Source organism: Poromitra crassiceps (genome assembly GCF_964638095.1).
Source record: "Poromitra crassiceps genome assembly, chromosome: 29".
NCBI classification, from domain to species: Eukaryota; Metazoa; Chordata; class Actinopteri; order Beryciformes; family Melamphaidae; genus Poromitra; species Poromitra crassiceps.
The window spans coordinates 13652288-13671576 of record NC_139641.1 but is presented as its reverse complement, the minus strand read 5'-3'; the positions used below and the strand labels follow the sequence as shown (position 1 = coordinate 13671576).

At 42.0% G+C, this 19289-nt stretch overlaps 1 protein-coding gene across 1 annotated transcript; it reads right to left on the bottom strand.

Moving 5' to 3' along the window:
* Positions 1-310: 310 nt before the first annotated feature.
* Positions 311-11017, bottom strand: LOC310800066 (uncharacterized protein; the record flags this gene model as incomplete). Its single annotated transcript, XM_083662652.1, has 5 exons — positions 311-350; positions 1108-1204; positions 1609-1692; positions 2627-2706; positions 10866-11017. 5 exons carry the CDS (start codon positions 11015-11017, stop codon positions 311-313), a joined length of 453 nt encoding a protein of 150 aa, XP_083518778.1.
* Positions 11018-19289: the final 8272 nt, after the last annotated feature.

Sequence of the window (19289 nt, the reverse complement as noted above, 5' to 3'; positions counted from 1 at the left end):
CACAAGATGTACATAGAGCTTTTTGGCACTTTGTTTTGTTGCCTTTGAACGGCAGTACCGTTCTATCGCTAAATATGACCCCTCTCTCCATACTGCATCGAGAGTGACTGTAAAGACAGTGTATATTGGGGGGATATGGCAATCGAGCTAAACTCCCCAAAAAGTGGCCTATCCCTTTGTAATAACTATGCTAGGGTGTCATGTGAGCTTCTTGTGAGCCTTCAGAACTTGGGGCTGTCATGTCCCTTTCAGGGACAGCTTCCTGTGAGACTTCAGAACTTGGGGGTGTCATGTCCCTTTCAGGAACAGCTTATCTGCCGCTGACAAGTCTTCTGATCTTGTTGGTTCCCCTGTGAAAATTTAAATATCATTAGAATAGCCCTGTGAAAATTTTAATATCATTAGAATAATCAAGGCAATTTCACAAACATACTGGGGTATTACAACCAAAACTAGGCAAACCTAGTGTAGTCCGGCTGTGAACTGAAACATTTGATTCAGGACTTTATATTCACAAATGGTCCCATAACTTACACAAAATCTATGATGCATAGAGCAACATTCTCAGAATTTTGGGCAACACCCTATGCCCTAAAACAGATGCTGTAAAATGTGCCATGGATAATGGATGGAGATGCAATAAATCCAACAGAAAATGCTACAACAGAATCTGTGCCCCTACGCCCCGACTACAATTACAGCTCTATTATGAAACGAATACAACCCTAACACTGCAGGGGAAAAAAGAGCGATACAGGCAGAGAGATACACCAGATATCAGACCAGAACACTAATTGAGCACAGATCGGCTCTTCTCCTTTCAGAGAGAGCCTGGAGATGCAAGGTTAGCCTTCTTCTAATGGCTTTTCGGCAGAGAGGATGATGCCTTGTGGCACATCCCCTCCACCCCTTCATGCTCAGAACGCCCACGAGTTTAGCCTCAGGCAGGAAAATGTTTATCACATCACTGATGACATCACAATCGTGACAGACACCGCCAATTTTAATTAAGATATATCAATATAATATAAGCATGAATTAAGGTCAGGTTACATTCTATACGTTTTACACCCACTTTCAGTGATAGAGAAAACTAGAGAAACTTACTGTTCTTTGTCGCACTGCCTCACATCCTTCAACTTCTGGGCCATGCACTGTCTGATTAGAACCTCACTGGTGTTTGGGAACACAGCTTGCACTTGGTCTGTTGGAACAACAACAAAATACAAATTTACTTCAAGGTAAATTAAATTAAATAACTTAAGTTAACAAACAAAACAAAAAGACAGACCTCTTGACCAGAATATTTATTTTACACTATATTTTAGGCACTGTGTTTTGTTGACTTTGAGCCGCGATCCGCTTGGTCCTGTTTTAGTGCTGTCCATTTAACTACTGCACACCCCGACCCTCCAAACTGCACGGACAGTTGCTGTGAAGACGTGTATATCGATGTTTATTGGGGGCGATATGGAAAATTTGCTAAACTCCCCAAAAAGTGGCCTATCCATTTAAGTTTTTCAACTTATATCATCAAATGATGGTACTAACATGCATTGTCTGTGATCAGATTGCAATCCGATAGTGTGCTTGAAAACATTAGCATACCGTTGTTACAGAGATCACGGGTCCCAGGCTGCTCCGCCGTTTCATGGGGAAGGGGTGGGGTGGTGCTGGTGGAGGCAGCAGTGGCTTCAGGAGACGACAGGAGAGACAGAGGCAGAGGGAAAGACAGTAGAGAGGCAGAGAAGGAGACAGGGATAGAGGTAATTATCACCTGACACTAACATGCATTTTTTTTCTGAGATCAGACTGCAGCGCATCAGAGTCAAAGTAGCAAAAAATAAATATAAAAAAATATAAAAAATAAATAGATAAATGTATTTATTCCAAATCTATTTTTTTGACTAAATAATATTATATAGTATTTGTGTATTTAAATTAATATCCTTGCTTCTTTGTATACCACTATGCTGAGAACATCTGCACTATATTTGCAGAGCCTATTTGAATGTTGTGAGGTCTCCAGACCATAGTTCAAGCAGAAGGCCACTCACGCGTAATCCGATCTCAACGTGGTCAAAAAAATCCTAGTATGACGTCTGCTATGACGTCAAACATGACGTCAGTTAATCCTCATATATATAGCAAGGGTTCTACGTCACCTCTCTCTCTCTGGCCGATCATAGCAGCAGCAGCCCACGGCAGTCCATCTCCCTTGAAGCCGGCCTCCGAAGCGTTGTTTTGCCCCACCCACCTCCCCAGTCCACCACCAACGAGTCTTGACTCCCGATCCCCCACGGGGGGGGGATCTCCTAGCCCATGCAGGCGCCCTCCTCTGCCTCAAGAGCAGCGCCACTGGCCAATGGAGTCAAGCGCCAAAGCATTTGCCATGCACGCCGATTGCTAAATAAAGTTTGTCTAATCCTACCAACTGGCCTCTCCTGATTGAAGTTGTTTTTTAGTCACATTTGCAGGGTTCTCATACCTCCTCAAAATCAAATTCAAAGACTTTGCAAGGAATTTCCAGACCCAATTCTCTTAAATTTGAGGGCCGGGCAGAACTTTCAAAATAATGTAATGAGAACCATGTGCTGATTTTGTAAGGACTAAATAAGGACCCTACCGTTGTTGGGAGAGGGGACAGGGTCCCAGTCCGCTCCGGCACTTCGTGTGTGGGTGGGTTGGTGGTGGAGACGGCAGTGGCTTCAGGAGACGACGGGAGACACAGGCAGAGAGAGAGAGAGGAAAGAGAGACACAGAGGAGAGAGAGAGGCAGAGACAGGGATAGAGGCCATTGACGCCTGGCGTATTTTCTGTGATCAGATTGCAATCGGATAGTGCTTGACCACATTAACCTGATTTAATTTACACCTTGTAATAATGTATCTCCAGTGTTCACATTGAAATCAGGTAAGCTCCATAGCATAGAGCAGTAGAAAAACTGCAGTGACTGTTGTTGTATGTGGATTGAGAGGATGCATTGCATGTACACGTGTTCAATGTGGTCACAATTAGAGATGCAACGGTATGAGTTTTTGATATTGGTATGATAACCTTGGACAAAAATACCACGGTTTCACGGTATCGCGGACCTTTATGTGTTATTGTGAAATCTGGCAACAAAAAAATAGCCTACGTAATTTTTTTTTGCGGTTGAACCAAATGCATTTTATTTTATTTAATCTAATTAACTCATGTAAAATTAAAACACACATGCTTATCTTTTGTCAAATCGGATTGGACACTGGACATAAATGATTGTTTCAATGTTAATGCGCGCACACACACACACACACACACACACACACACACTTATTCGTATCCAAAAGTACTATAGGGCAAATATTAGAGATCCAGATATTTTTGAAGAAAGTTGCTGTACAGCACAGTCTATGATAGAACAGACACTGGATGATTGTGTGTATCCATCCTCACTCTGTCTTGGGGACGTTTAGCCTACACCCTTACTTTCAAGTGGTCAAGCACTACCCGATTGCAATCTGATCACATCTGATCACAGAAAACACATGTTAATGCCAGGTGTAAATGGCCACATAGAGACAGAGGGGGATAGATATGATGGGCACCACTGCTAATTATTTAGCTAAAGCTAGCTACAGCAGGGTTCATACAGACATCACATTACAAGATTACATTTAAAGACTTTCAAGTACTCTTTCAAGCACTTGGTTTGGAAATAGGCTATTTTCAAGGTGCAGTACTTGATCCCCCCCTCAAAATCAAAGCACTTCAAGGAACCCTGTTACAGTGAATAAAACAAGTATAGCTACACATTCACTTACACTATAGGCAGCACACTGCATTAGAGGGGATTTAGAACCACAACCCTTATGATATTAACAGAACTTACCACAATGTATCCAGAGGTTGCACTGCAAGAGAAAAGGAAAATTCAATCTTTAGCAAGCTAACTTTTGACAAAGTCAGGCCTTAACAATAAAAGTAACAAACAGCACTTGCCAGATTATGTTTCCACATATTTTCCTTAGCATGGGAAGCTGCCAGCTAGCTCACGTTTTATTTTCTGTGTGCTGGAGGCATTTTCATGGCACAATTGTGTCAAACAATGCACTGTTAGCAGCATGCAATGCAGACCTTAGCTAACGTTGCACTAATAAGCCACTTCTTAACATGCAGTGGAATCCGTATTATAACCTGCTCCTAGCCGGTTGGCCTGCATGTTAAACAACAATTAGCCGGCCTACGCGCACTCCCGCGACTCCGTATCTTATCTACCTCGACCACCGGTATAAGATCCGCTTCCACGCAATCGCACCTCATGTTAAACAGTGGCAGGTCATTATCCGCAGATCTGAGTGGGCGGGTGTGACTCACTTCACTTCACTTCACGTTCACTAGTTTATTAATTAATGAATCGTTCGGCAATCGCTTATATCAAGAGCAAACTCACGGTTTCCTCAAGTGCTGCAAAAAGGGCTTGAATTGTTTGGCCGTGTGGTCCCAACGCGCTTCAGCTGCAGCCAGGCAGCCAGGTCCATTGCATCAGGAGGGACGCTTACTGCTGCGCTGCTTGCTTGCTCCCATGTCAGAAAAAGCCTAACTTTTGTGGGGAGAAATACATTGAAAACTAGTCAGATATGACTTGAAATGCCACTTGTAAAATAAATCACCCACAGTGATTGACGACAGTCCGACCACTATTTTGACTGGGCGGCTTTATGTAACCTAGGCGAAGCGCTCATTTTTGGCACATTGCCACCCCTCGTTGGAATGGACTCCGTTAAAACGGCACGTTTTTTGAAGTCTCCAGATTTGTCGCTAATGTGATGCAGCCAATTCTATTGTGTGAGGCAGGCAGTGTTGTGTGACTGTGCGTCCACACTGCGGAGAGGATAGGAGCTGACGGACTGATAGGCTATCAAACTTTTGTGGGGAGAAATACATTTAAAACTAGTCAGATATGACTAGTTGCCACTTGTAAAATAAATCACCCACAGTGATTGACGACGGTGCAACCACTATTTTGACTGCCTCATAGCTAAAGCTGTTTCCTATCACATTTCTTGTTTTCGATCCCCCCCCCCCCCCCCCCCCCCCCCCCCTGCCCACTGGCAGAAAAAACGGCTCATATCCAGTTGTTTCTTAACAAAGACCCCCTCATGTTTAGAAAGGCAAAACCTGAAAATATCCTGCTCTCTAGCTGGAGATGATCCGGAGTTCATGTTAAAAAGGCACTATAGACTACTGTTGCTCACGGAGGAAGAAAAAAGCATTGTATCTATGAATGGCAGGCTTACTACATGCTGCATAGCTTACGTTAGCTAACAGCTAGCTAACAGCAATTCCCACACAACTAACATTAAGCTAACTAACGCTAGCGAACTGTGATAACAATACCATGACCTCAACCACGAGTGCTCGTCTTATTTCCTTCAAAGCCCTTCAACCAAACCATGTAACGCTAGGTTAAGCTAACGTGATAGCCTAGCTACTTCAAACCAAGTTATTCTGTGCAGCTGGGGCTAGCATGCAGTAAACGTTAGATGCCCTAAACCAAACCATAGCAGTTGTTTTTTAACATTTGGCACGCAATGCAGACAATATATATAACATGCGCCATGTCGCCATCCAGGCGTTGTTGCTCGCTGAGACAAGAAAACTGCATTTTAATACATGACAGGCCTGACATATGCTACTGTTACAGGTCTCGGGCTGAGATCCCATAAACAGGTAACATCCTGTAAAAACAGGAGAAGGAATGAGACACGGACAAGGTGCTATGTTTACTTGCAGCTCCGCTCATCACAATTTATTTTATATTGTGCAAAATATATCTTTTTTTCTTTCTCTTTGTATTTTGTTTCCATATTTCAATGTTACTGTAACAATTCACATTTTCATCATATCCAAAAATATCATCAAAACAGGCTATAGTCACAATCTTATTCACATTCAAAATAAACAAACATTTTCCATGTTCCATTTCCTGAGTTAAATCAGTGTACTAAGGCATGAATAAATCCTCATTCAGTCTATAAAGTTAGCTAATGTTTCATTTACCACTACATTCCCACATTAGGCTACTAAGAAATGCAGAATCTCTAGGTTTTAACCTCTCATAGTGCAAATAAATAAACGAAATTAACAGTACTAGCAACTACACATTGCTACTATGGCTGTGCCATTTCAATGAGAACATATGAGCTGACTTACAAAAACGAACTTTTAACAGTGCTTCTAAATTCTAACTAACATCACCACATATTCACTAAAACAGTTGTGTTCCCAAAACAATAATGCTTTACCAAAAACGAAATGTGCTGGAGCTTAAAACCTAAGACCTGTTTGGCTTTTACCATGTTTAGAAAGAAACGTTTACAGCCGGCGCCATTTTGCATCACGTTACAGTACAAACAAAAACGTTTTTCTACTTGTTCACAAAACCATCTAAATGCAGTCATTACACTTGCAAAATCGATCTACTACTTAGTTTAAATGTTAAGCAACGTGTATGTGCAGTTGTACAAGTGTTAATACTTTACCAACCTGTAAAAACAGGAGAAGGAATGAGACACGGACAAGGTGCTATGTTTACTTGCAGCTCCGCTCATCACAATGAGGAAGCCAACGAGAGTCCGCTTGTAAAAACAAAGAGGGTCCGTCCGAGAAGCGCACCAAGTCACACTGCCCCCTGTTGGCAACACCGAAAACTCCAAAGTGAATTAAATCCTGTCATTTCACTAACAGGCTATAGATGACCCTTATGGCTGATTTTAGATTTTTCCCCTAACAGAAATAACATTGTACAAATAAAAATATATACACAACTACATAAATGTGACAATACATTGTGTGGGTGTCACACTACGTTAGCTAGCTAGATGCTAACGTTAGCTGTCGTCTATTCTGAGCTGACTGAGCCCATTACGTTAGCTGTCGTCTGTCTGGCCGAGTTGTTTTAACCTAAAATGAATGGCCAGTTTTGAAGAAAAACGTTACCAGTATGTAAAAATGTTTTGTCCTTACCTCAGACCTCAATGGCCTTCACTCAGCACGGGACACCAGTGCCGTGCGACTGGTGCAACCATATATCTATGGGTGCAACTGCGGAGTGTGTTAAAAAGAATTGGAGGGAAATTAACAGATACTTTTATTCTCCGTTGTCAACACTGCGCATGCGCATGGATGTTTGATCTAATACTAGAGACTTGATGAAAACCACAAATTAAAGACTGATATCCCGCTGCCACTTTACGTTGTATCCGACAATAAAAAATGGTTCAACCATAAATATGAATAAAAAACTTTATATTAGATTATCAAATTATTAATTTTCAGCTATTGGAGTGGATACAATTAAAATTGAATGAAAAGCTGCATGCTTTTGTTTTATCAGTGCACACATTAAATTCTCACATGTGGAAAATGTTATTCACATGTGAATAAAGCATAATCACATGTGCGATTGCACGTTTCACATGTGACTTTGACACATGTAAAATTATCACATGTGGAAAATGTCTTTCACATGTGAATAAATCATAATCACATGTGAGATTGCAAGTTTCACATGTGACATTGACACACATAACATTTTCACATGTGGAAAATGTCATTCACATGTGAATAAATCATAATCACATGTGAGATTGCATGTTTCACATGTGACTTTGACACACATCACATTTTCACATGTGGAAAATGTCTTTCACATGTGAATAAATCATAATCACATGTGAGATTGCATGTTTCACATGTGACTTTGACACACATTAAATTCTCACATGTGGAAAATGTTATTCACATGTGAATAAAGCATAATCACATGTGCGATTCCACGTTTCACATGTGACTTTGACACATGTAAAATTATCACATGTGGAAAATGTCTTTCACATGTGAATAAATCATAATCACATGTGAGATTGCAAGTTTCACATGTGACATTGACACACATAACATTTTCACATGTGGAAAATGTCATTCACATGTGAATAAATCATAATCACATGTGAGATTGCATGTTTCACATGTGACTTTGACACACATAAAATTATCACATGTGGAAAATGTCTTTCACATGTGAATAAATCATAATCACATGTGAGATTGTATGTTTCACATGTGACTTTGACACACATTAAATTCTCACATGTGGACAATGTTATTCACATGTGAATAAATCATAATCACATGTCAGATTGCACGTTTCACATGTGACTTTGACACACGTAAAATTATCACATGTGGAAAATGTCTTTCACATGTGAATAAATCATAATCACATGTGAGATTGCAAGTTTCACATGTGACATTGACACACATAACATTTTCACACGTGGAAAATGTCATTCACATGTGAATAAATCATAATCACATGTGAGATTGCATGTTTCACATGTGACTTTGACACACATAAAATTATCAGATGTGGAAAATGTCTTTCACATGTAAATAAATCATAATCACACGTGAGATTGCATGTGTCACATGTGACTTTGACACACATTCAATTCTCACATGTGGAAAATGTTATTCACATGTGAATAAATCATAATCACATGTGAGATTGCACGTTTCACATGTGACTTTGACACACGTAAAATTATCACATGTGGAAAATGTTATTCACATGTGAATAAATCATAATCACATGTGAGATTGCAAGTTTCACATGTGACTTTGACACACATTATACTTTCACATGTGAACGTTTTTATTTCACATGTGAATAAAGCATAATCACATGTGAGATTGCAGGTTTCACATGTGACTTTGACACACATTATATTTTCACATGTGGAATATTTCATTTCACATGTGAGATTGCACGTTTCACATGTGAAAGTGAGTTTTCACATGTGAAATGGAAGATTTCACATGTGAATTACATGTGACTTTTTCGTAAGGGTCTCCCATGGACAGGTCCCGGCATACCCGCTGCGCTTGTCCGGTGAGGAACGGGGCGATGATGCCTCCCCAGTTGGCCGCCGGCCATCCCTCTCTCACGGCCGTGCGTTCAAAGAGCTCCAGGTAGGCCTCGACGTCATCATCGGGGCTCTGTTTGGTGAGTACATCTCCAGGGGCCCGTGAAGTAGTTTCGTCTTTATCGATTTTTTTTATCAATTCTTGTACAGCCTGCTGTAGTTCCGTTTGGCTTTTAATCAGCGCTAAAAGCGCCTGTGCTTGCTCCATGCTCTATGCGGTTGGCGTTGAATCAGAGTGCCTGCATTCTCCACCATTTGTGGACTCTGAACCAAGCCAAGACACAATGAGCAGGTTTAAACGCAAGATGCGTTGTTTTATTTAAAGTCTGAACTCAGGATCTTCCCTTATCGGGGCAGGGTGGCACAAAAGACATGAAGCAGGGTAGGCTAGGTTTAGCCTGCGGGCCTACGCAGGGGAGTTTTCCTCCACAATGTTATCCAGGTCTCAGTCCTTGATTACGAGCTCCAGTAACGAGCCTGTGTGAGAGGAGACATGAGCGGTCAGAGCACAACAAACAGCCAACAATTCTTAGGGAGAGGAATGGAGTAGTACATACCGCCCGACAGCAAGGAGAGGTCCCATCTCGAGGAGAGCCAGCCAGACAGTGATCATTCAGAGCCGCCCTGTTAACTAGTCACTCTGATTAGTGATCTGTCTCAGCTGGGTGCGCCCCGCTTGACAGCGCGCGGCTGTCAGCGCTCCCAGTGATTCAACAGGCAATTTGGGAAATACCCCTCATGTATGACGCGGCCCAAACAGCGTCTCTGTTGGGAACCCCCGGCTCTGACGTCACTGTGGTGGCTGGTCGTCCTCCCCCTCTCACCTGCTGGGTTGTAAGCTGCCGAGACTCCACAATATATATGAAATAAACTACTGTGTTTTAGCCGGGGAACATCTGGGGACGCCACTTTGAGAACGTTTGAGACATTCACCTCTTCCTGCAGAATCTAATATTCTGTGGATTGGGTCAGCACTGATTTCATTGGCTCAATTTGAGTCACTGCTATAAAATAATACCCTGCAATAATGACACGATGGTTACACATGTATGCTGATTAATTGTCTACTTTTGTTTAGTCTTTGTGCTTGGAAGCCTGCACCCACTTGGTTTGAGAAATACTGGTGTTGGTTCTAATATCTCTTTCTGTCTCTCTCTCCCTGTGAAGGACATGGCTTCAGCATCTTGGACGGGAGACTGCGAGAAACAATAAAGGCTTGACAGTATTGTTTACTGTTCCTCGAATGGTTTATTGCACAAAACTTTATAAATACTTTGTAACAAATCAAATTCACATGTGCAAAAAAAATGTAGACAGAGACTTTGTCTCTTGTCCATGTGTTAGAAAAAAAAAAAGATTGTTTACAACACCAGAAGAAAATAAATTCACATGTGCAAAAGAAAAGGTAGGCAGAGGCTGTCTTTGTCCGTGTTTGAGAAAATAAAATAAAAATGTTGGGAAAAAAAATCTTTCCTTTCAGTTATTGCACTGGCCGAGAAACACTGAACAGCAGTCTCTTTCTGTTGTATAGCCTAACCCTAATTGAAATGTATTTTTGAGGTACAGAACACACGCAAGAAGATGTCAGGATATTGTCAAATTGAAATGTCTTTTTGAGGTAGAACAAAAACACACAGGAACATCTCAAAGGGTAAAATTCACCTAAATGGTGCTTCCTTGTATCCGACATAATTCCCAAAGGGGTCAGGATATTTGTCTCTGACCCGCCACACACAGCAGCTAGGTATGACTTGCCGGTTCCCCCTCCCCAGACGTGCGTGTTGCCAGACGTTGAACTGGCGGTAAGCTGAGTACCAGTACTGTTTATTATCGGCCCCTAGGTCCTGGCTGTCGTCTAAGGATAGAATGTCATTCCAGTTTGTGCATCTGCACCATGCTGGCTGTCCTCTGTCTGGCAGTTGTGGTCCTGGTTCGGCTGCCCGGTACTCCATGATGTCCAGCATCACCCCTGGAAGGCGTTCAACCACCATCTGGAGGACTTCATCCCGCTGTTGCTGGCTCAGTTGTTGCAATTCAGCCTGCATATTGAGCAAGAATAACATGTTTAGAATGGCTTTCAAATGGGTGTGTAATCTTGAACCCTAACCCTCAAAAGGCTGGTTTGAGTCTCAAACCTACATTTGACATATGCAGATTTGCAAGTTGTGAAAGACTACATTGGAAGATGAGATAACAGGCTAAGCTCACTGTTTCAAATGGTAAACCCCAATTACAATAAAGTAGGCTACAAGCACTGTCAGCCCTAATACCTCACATATAAAGTAAGTTTGTAGTTGGGGACATTTGTCTAACTGTCATTTGAAGTTAGACAACCTACTTTCTGAAGAAAGTAGGTGAGAATGAACTGGTAGAGGTGGTTCGCAAGTTTAAACATAAAAAATCCACAGACTGTACAGATATTGATATGGCACTAGTAAAAAATATTATAGAGTATATAGCCAAACCACTCACACATATTTGCAATCAATCATTTCTTACCGGTATTTTTCCAAATTCAATGAAAATAGCCAAGGTCATTCCAATATATAAAACCGGAGATAAGCACACCTTTTCAAACTATAGACCAATTTCTCTTCTTCCTCAGTTCTCAAAAATAATAGAAAAACTCTTTGCCACTAGATTAGACCACTTCATTGAAAGCCACACCCTTTTGAGTGAACATCAATATGGATTCAGGTCAAAAAGATCAACTGCAATGGCAGTGATTGATCTGACTGAACAAATATCTACCGCCATTGATAACAATGAACATACAGTTGGGATCTTCATAGACCTAAAAAAGGCATTTGACACTATTGATCACACTTTACTGATGAGAAAACTGGAAAGTCAGAGGAAATGCACACACATGGCTTACCAACTATCTTGCAAACAGAAAACAATATGTGCAGTTAAATGAAGTCAAATCAGATCAGTTGCAAGTAACATGCGGAGTTCCCCAGGGATCAATCCTGGGACCAATACTGTTCACTTTATATATAAATGATATTTGCAATGTATCAAAGCTCCTTAAATGTGTACTTTTTGCCGATGATACCACTCTGCTATGCTCTGGAAAGGACTTGGCTGAGCTTCTCAACATAGTTCAAAAGGAACTTAAATATTTGAAACTTTGGTTTGACATTAATAAATTATCTTTAAACATAAATAAAACAAAATTCATATTATTTGGATACCGTCAAACCAATAACCTGGCACAAATCATGATCAATAATATCAAATTAGAAAGAGTATATGAGAACAAATTTTTGGGTGTTATTATTGACCATAAACTGAGCTGGAAGCCGCATGTAAACCATGTCAAGTCAAAACTATCGAAAGCAATAGGAATATTACACAAAACAAAGGACATCTTTAATCACAGTTCCCTACTCTTGCTGTACAATTGTTTCCTAGTCCCATACATTAATTACTGTGTGGAGGTCTGGGGACAAACATATAAATCAATAACTAATCCGGTTTTTATTTTACAGAAAAGGGCAATCAGGCTCATAAACAATGCAGATTACTACGCATCAACCAACATTTTATTCATAAACTCACATACTCTAAAATTCAAGGACATGGTGGATTTTAAAACCGCTCAGTTTATGTTCAAAACAAATAATAATATGCACCCTGACTGTGTTCAGAGGCTCTTCCAACGCAGAACCAGTCCTTACGAACTAAGAGGAACATCTATGTTTATGAAAACAAAAACAAGAACGAATGTGAAACAGAGATGCATCTCAGTAAAAGGGGTGAACCTGTGGAACAATTTTGATGATGAAATGAAACTGTGCAACACACTTAAGACTTTCAAAAATATGTTTAAATGCAAGATTATAGATAAATATAAAACAGTGGTATAGCCATATTATTATATATATATATATATGTATATAGATAAATGTTTATATATATATTACATTATATATTATGGAATTTCGATGCTTCTTAGCCAAGACAACGCCAGTTTGAGTAACATTTTTTATTTAATTTTTTTATTTTTCTTTATTTCGTTTCTTTCATTCTCTAATATATTTTCTTTTGTACTACAAAGGCTTTTGAAACTGTGTTAAAAGGGTAGACAAAATAAGCCCCGGCTTCAGTCTACACCTTTTGGTCCTGTTTGATCCACATGAAAATTCTTGTATTGATTATTGATTTCTGGAACAATATGACCAAATAAACTAATCAATCAATCAATCAATCAATCAAGTTGTCTTAGCAGATCCATAACAGTTATCCCTGATAATGTAGTTAGTGCCTTTCTAAAACATCAGCTATAACCAGGTTACCTGGCTGTTTGCGAAATCTGGACGTTCACATGCATTACAGTCCTGCAACTATGCCATGCCTCCTGACATTATGGACTGTATACTAGAGCCTATCGTCTAGTCACGTTGAATTGTCATTGAATGAATGAAAACTATGAAACCTCGACTGGATTTCTGTGTCACGTCTGTAAGTCTGCATGTGCTGGATGCTAACGCTAAGAGTTAGTAAAGTAGAGACAACAGTACGTTACAGTACTAAACGTATGTCCTTCCAAATCTATTGTGGTAATCTCCATAGCAACACTCATTTGGCTGAAACAATGTGCTGCCGTTTCTACATCTACACTCACTATTTTCCCCTCCTTTGCTTATTGACAACTATTGTTAGTGTACTGAATTCAAACTATAAGTTTGACTTTACTTACTTCATCACTGGACATGGTGCTTTTAGTCGCTAAAAGTTGGAGAAAAGAACGGTTGCGGTGTTTTTTGCGAGGGTGATTCAAGTCCACACTGCGCCTGCGCGGTCTCCAACTCTGGAGCTGCTGTTGAGGCGCGTTCCCGGATGGGTACGCACGCGCTCTGGCACATGCAAGCGCCTGGGTGCAGTTCCCCTAATGGCCACCGGCGTCAGTAACAGTGAGTTTTGACGGATTGGGCCTTTAAACTTTAGGGTTAAACTGAAATAAATGTATACAAATAAAATTAGTTGATAATTGATAATGGTTAAATTTAAAGTTGTTTCCTCATCCTGATTAACTGGAGGGTGAGGTTTTCTCCGTTTTGTTGAATTTAACTTAGGAAAATACGCTCTTACTCTGGTTACATTCTTAGCAGAGTGGTTACAGACCAAGAGGCAGTAGTCTGAACTGTATGATTGTTTTCCTCCAGTTTGGACGGGGATTAGCCCAAATATAGGTGAATTTGATCCTATTCAGAATGTAGATTAGTTTGTCTAGTCCAAAAGTAACCTTACATAATGCTCGCAGTGATTCCCAACCAGTGTACCCCTAGGGGTACTTGAGCAGCTTGCAGGGGGTACTTGGAATGATTGGGGAATACAATTTACCTCCAAAATGATAAATAAATATATATATATTCCAAGTCATTTCATAAGCCCATTGTTAAAATGTGATGTGTGTGCCGCAACTAGTTCTGCTGGCAAGTGTCAACTGCTACACTGTTCTGCTACTGATAATGGCAAAAAACAACAACTAAAAAGCCCAAACACCGGCAGTTCAGTGAAACATATATTTTGTATAGATTTACTTGTATGTAATCATCAACACGCATTAGTGAGGGGTACTATTGTCATGGAAAAACAGCTCAAGGGGTACATAAGACAAAAAAGGTTGGGAACCACTGCTCTATAGGACCTAAATAGGAAAATAGCTAAAATTAGCTGACCCAAATTAAAGGATTTAAAATAGGACTCTAAATTAGGAATGAAATAGGGCTAGGTTTAGAAGACTCTATTGAACAAGCTGGTATCACATGACTTAATGATGGAGGCAATTTTGTTTTTCTTTCATGCGTTGTTCTGTGACTTTAGTAAGCCACAGAGGGGGGAACTATGATGTGTATTTTATATAATTCATATCAATGTAGGCATTTTACTAAAAGTCAATAATGTAACCATACTGACCATCCTGTTAATTAGACTTAACTGCTCTGAGATAGGCTATATGCACTGTGCTTTGCACCAGTGTTCATGTAAACAAAAGAGGGCCGGAGCGGAGGGCCTCTGCCACACTCCTTGTAAAGCTAGTCAGGAATGTTATATATGGAACTGTTGAGGTTAGAGGAGTCATTTATCATAGCAAACCTATACAAACTGGACATGCAGATGATGTCTTGGAACATGCTGTTTAGCTCACAGCTAAGGGGGATGGTCAGAGGGGAGAGATTACCAAATTTGGTTTAAAGAACAAGGCTAATGTCTACGTCATTTAGTTATTAAATAGCATGGATGTTCTTTGTGAGTTCGGGGGGGGGGGGGGGGGTTTGGGGGAGTACGGGGTGGGGGGTGCGTGCGTGATTATGTATGTGTATGTCCAAGAGTCCTTGAAAGTCCATGTGTGTGTGTGTGTGTGTATGTCTGATGTTCCTCTTAGGCTGACAACACAGCAGGTTGCTATGGAGACGGCCTCGATCTTCCCAGTCCAGAGTCACAACAGATGTCCATGGGGGACGAGGGGGAGGGGGTGAGTGAGAGCGCCTCTTGCAGTTGGTTCTTCAGGAGAGTTTACTCCGTGCGGCCTTGAGGGGCGACAGCGGGTGGGGGGGGCGCAGATTAGATCAGTTGTTTGGGTTTCCGCGAGAGAAGCAGCATTCCATTGCTTCACTTCTCTCTAAAGTCCTTGGCTCTCAGTTTTAACACTTCGCCTTGCAAAGCAGTGATTTTCTCCAAAAAGTAATCCATCTCGCGATTCAAATCAGAAATTGCAACAGTTTGAGTACTCACTGCTCTGCCCACCTCGTTTATCATGACGGGCAGCCTTTGATCATTGGCTGCCGTCTTTCCAATTTTCCGATAGACCAGGGCAACGCTCAATCCTAGGAGCAGATGTCCTGCTATCATGAATCCGAAAAGGTAGACATCCTCGATGTCCTCTGGGCAGATGGGTTCCCCGGACCCCGCACTCCTCGTGGATTTTTTTTTGTCAATTGCGTTGAGAGACCAGCTTATCAATTCCATATTTGTATTGCCATCACCTCATCTGTTGAAGGAGAATATGCTTCATACACAAACACAAAGCAGGCCCTGCAAAGGAGAGGGCCGTCACATGTCATACATGCCAAAGTATAAATAAGCAATGTTTCAGTCTCTCTCTCTCCCTGCCCACTAGCTCCACTGTCCCTACTCTCTCTCTCCGCCTCTCTGTTTAACTGTCACGTACTTAACCTGCTGCATGCAGCCTTACTTCTGCCCCCCCTGTCACTAATGGCAGTGTTCTAAGCAGACTGGATTGCATGCAGCAGATTGGACTATAGCTCAAAGACTTGAGACTTGACTTGGACTTGCAAAAAATGACCTGAGCATCTCTGTCAGTGCCCGGCCACGACCCATTGCTGCGCAGCAGCTATATTTCAATCTATATTTGGACTCTTTAATTTCTTTTCAGCTTCCTTGTTAACACCGATCACACTGTATTTGTACCGTAACTGATTTGTGACAGATACTGATGATGTCATAAACATTGTGACATCATCAGTGATTGAATCCCAATCAGGGTCACTTATGCATAGACATTGCGACATCAGTGATTAAAGAGCGACAACATCCGTGATAAGGATTTATTACATCACCGATGATGTCACATATTAGACATTGCGACATCATCAGTGACTAAACAGTGACATCACTGATGATATCACAATGGCTCAGTGCGTAAATTGTGACAGATACTGTGACATTACGATGATGATGATGATGTCATAGACATTGTGACACCATCAGTGATATCATCAGTCATGCCATCAGGGATCTGTCAACAGTGAAGATATCATCAGTGATGTCACTTTAAAAAAAATTATGTCATCGGTGGTGATGTCATAAGTGATTTATGACATCAGCACTGTCTGTGACATCACTGGAGAACAACCAATAAGTAGAAGTAATAGCGTGCTCAGAGCATTAAGGTTCCAACATGTATGCATACAGAAGGCTTGGTGATAAACAGCATTTTATCTACATCTTTGTCACCTTGGCGGTTCTGGCCCTTGGCCGTGCGTTTCTGGAAGATAGCGAGACCAATCCACCGTTCAGTTATACCAAGCAACCGTTCCTGTTCATATGGAATGCCCCGACAGAGCAGTGCAAGCCTAGTTATGATGTGGATCTCAACCTCACCTTCTTCCAAATAAAAGCAAGCCCTAGGGAAACAGCACGCGACCAGAGCCTTTACATCTTCTACACTAACCGATTCGGGATCTACCCGTACATCCACGAAAAATCCCATAAGATAATCTACAAAGGCCTGCCACAGCTTGTAGATATGGAACAACATGAGAAAAAAGCGGAGGTTGACATTGTCAAATACTTCCCCAAGAACACTTCCGGCTTGGCCGTGCTCGACTTCGAAGACTGGAGGCCACTGTGGGTCCGAAACTGGGGCCACAAAGATATCTACAGAAAAATGTCCAGAGACCTAGAGAGGAAGCGTAACCCAAACCTTGACGAAAAAACCGCGCGAAAGAAAGGGGAGACAAATTTTACTAACAGTGCCAAAGAATGGTTCCTTAAATCCATGGAATTGGGGATACGGCTCAAGAAAGAGAAGCTATGGGGGTACTACCTTTTCCCCGACTGCTACAACAACCATTACAACAAGAAGTGGGACAACTACGATGGAAAATGCCCCGAAATCGAGCAAAAGAGGAACAACAAACTGGACTGGCTCTGGGAGGCGTCCACAGGCCTTTTCCCCTCTGTCTACCTGGAACCAAAGCTAGCAAACCACGACCATGGCCGAAAATACGTCCGCTATCGCATTCATGAGGCCATTAGGGTGTCAAAGAGGAACTCAAAAAATAAACACATCCCCATCTACGCCTACATCCGTCCCGTCTACAAGCAAACGGTCGACTGGTACGTGTCAGAGCTAGACCTGGTCAACAGCATCGGAGAAACTGCCGCTCAGGGTGCCGCCGGCGTCATTTCCTGGGGGAAAATTAATGTTGGGGACACCTTCGAGCACTGTACGTCCGCCAGCAAACACCTAGACGACATCATGAACAAGTACATCTTGAACGTTACCAAGGCGTCGGAGCATTGCAGCGAGGCGCTGTGCCAAAACAAAGGTCGCTGTATGAGGACAAACTTCGAGACAGATACCTTCCTGCACCTAAATTCTACCCGCTACCACATCCTGAATAACAAATTCGGCTTTGAGTTGGTGGGTAATAACACGAACGAGGACCTGCTCGAATTCCAAAATTTTTTTACCTGCTTGTGCTACGAGGAGGAAGGCTGCCGTAAGGACCACACTAGCCTTCCCCCATTTAACCAAGCCCAGCATGAACAAACAATCAAAAAACAACAGGAAAAATCACAGATCACGCGGGTCCCCGATCCCCCGAAACCGAAATTACCGATGACGAATCAGCTCAATATCCCGAATAAGGAACATAAACCGTTCCTGTTCATATGGAAGGCACCGGAAGAAGGCAGTGCTCTCAAGTTCTTTGATATTTCAAGCAAACCTGTGGAAACTGATGCCAACAAGTTTCTTTACATCTTTGACAAAACCCGCTTCGGCATCTACCCGTCCATCAACGAGAAAACCAAAGAAGACGACAACAATGGCCTGCCCATCCGGATCAACTTCGAGATGCATTTGAAAGAGGTGAGGGCTAAGATTGGCCACCTCTTCAAAAACAAGGATAGCCAAGCGGATGCAGGCTTGGCCATGCTCAAATTTCAAGACTGGAGGCCGCTGTGGGTCCGAAACTGGGGGAGCAAAAGCATCTACAAAGAGAAATCCACCAAGCATGAGTTGACCCTGAACCAGACCCTCTCCCAAAAGGATGCGGCAAAGCATGGGCAGATACAGTTCAACAGATACGCCAAAAAATACTTCCTAGAATCCATCAGCATCGGGAAGAACATGTCGGGGGAAGATAGATATTGGGGGGTATTATTTTTCCCCGAATGCTACAACAACAATTACAAATCAGAAGAAGAGCGGGCCAGCTACACCGGAGAATGCCCCAAACTCGAGCAGGACAGGAACAATAAGCTGGACTGGCTCTGGCATGCATCCACAGCCCTTTTCCCCTCTATCTACCTGGAGCGGCATCTAGAAAAGAAAAACATCCAACTGTACGTCCGCCATCGCATCCGGGAGGCCATGAGGGTGTCGATGAGGCCCAAAACATCCTATGCCATCCCCATCTATGCCTACTTCCGCCCCGTCTACAAGCAGAATAAAGACCTGGAAATGGAAGACCTGGTCCACACCATCGGAGAAATTGCCGCTCTGGGCGCCGCTGGCATTGTTTCCTGGGGGAAAATCGAAAATAAGGCATACCTAAA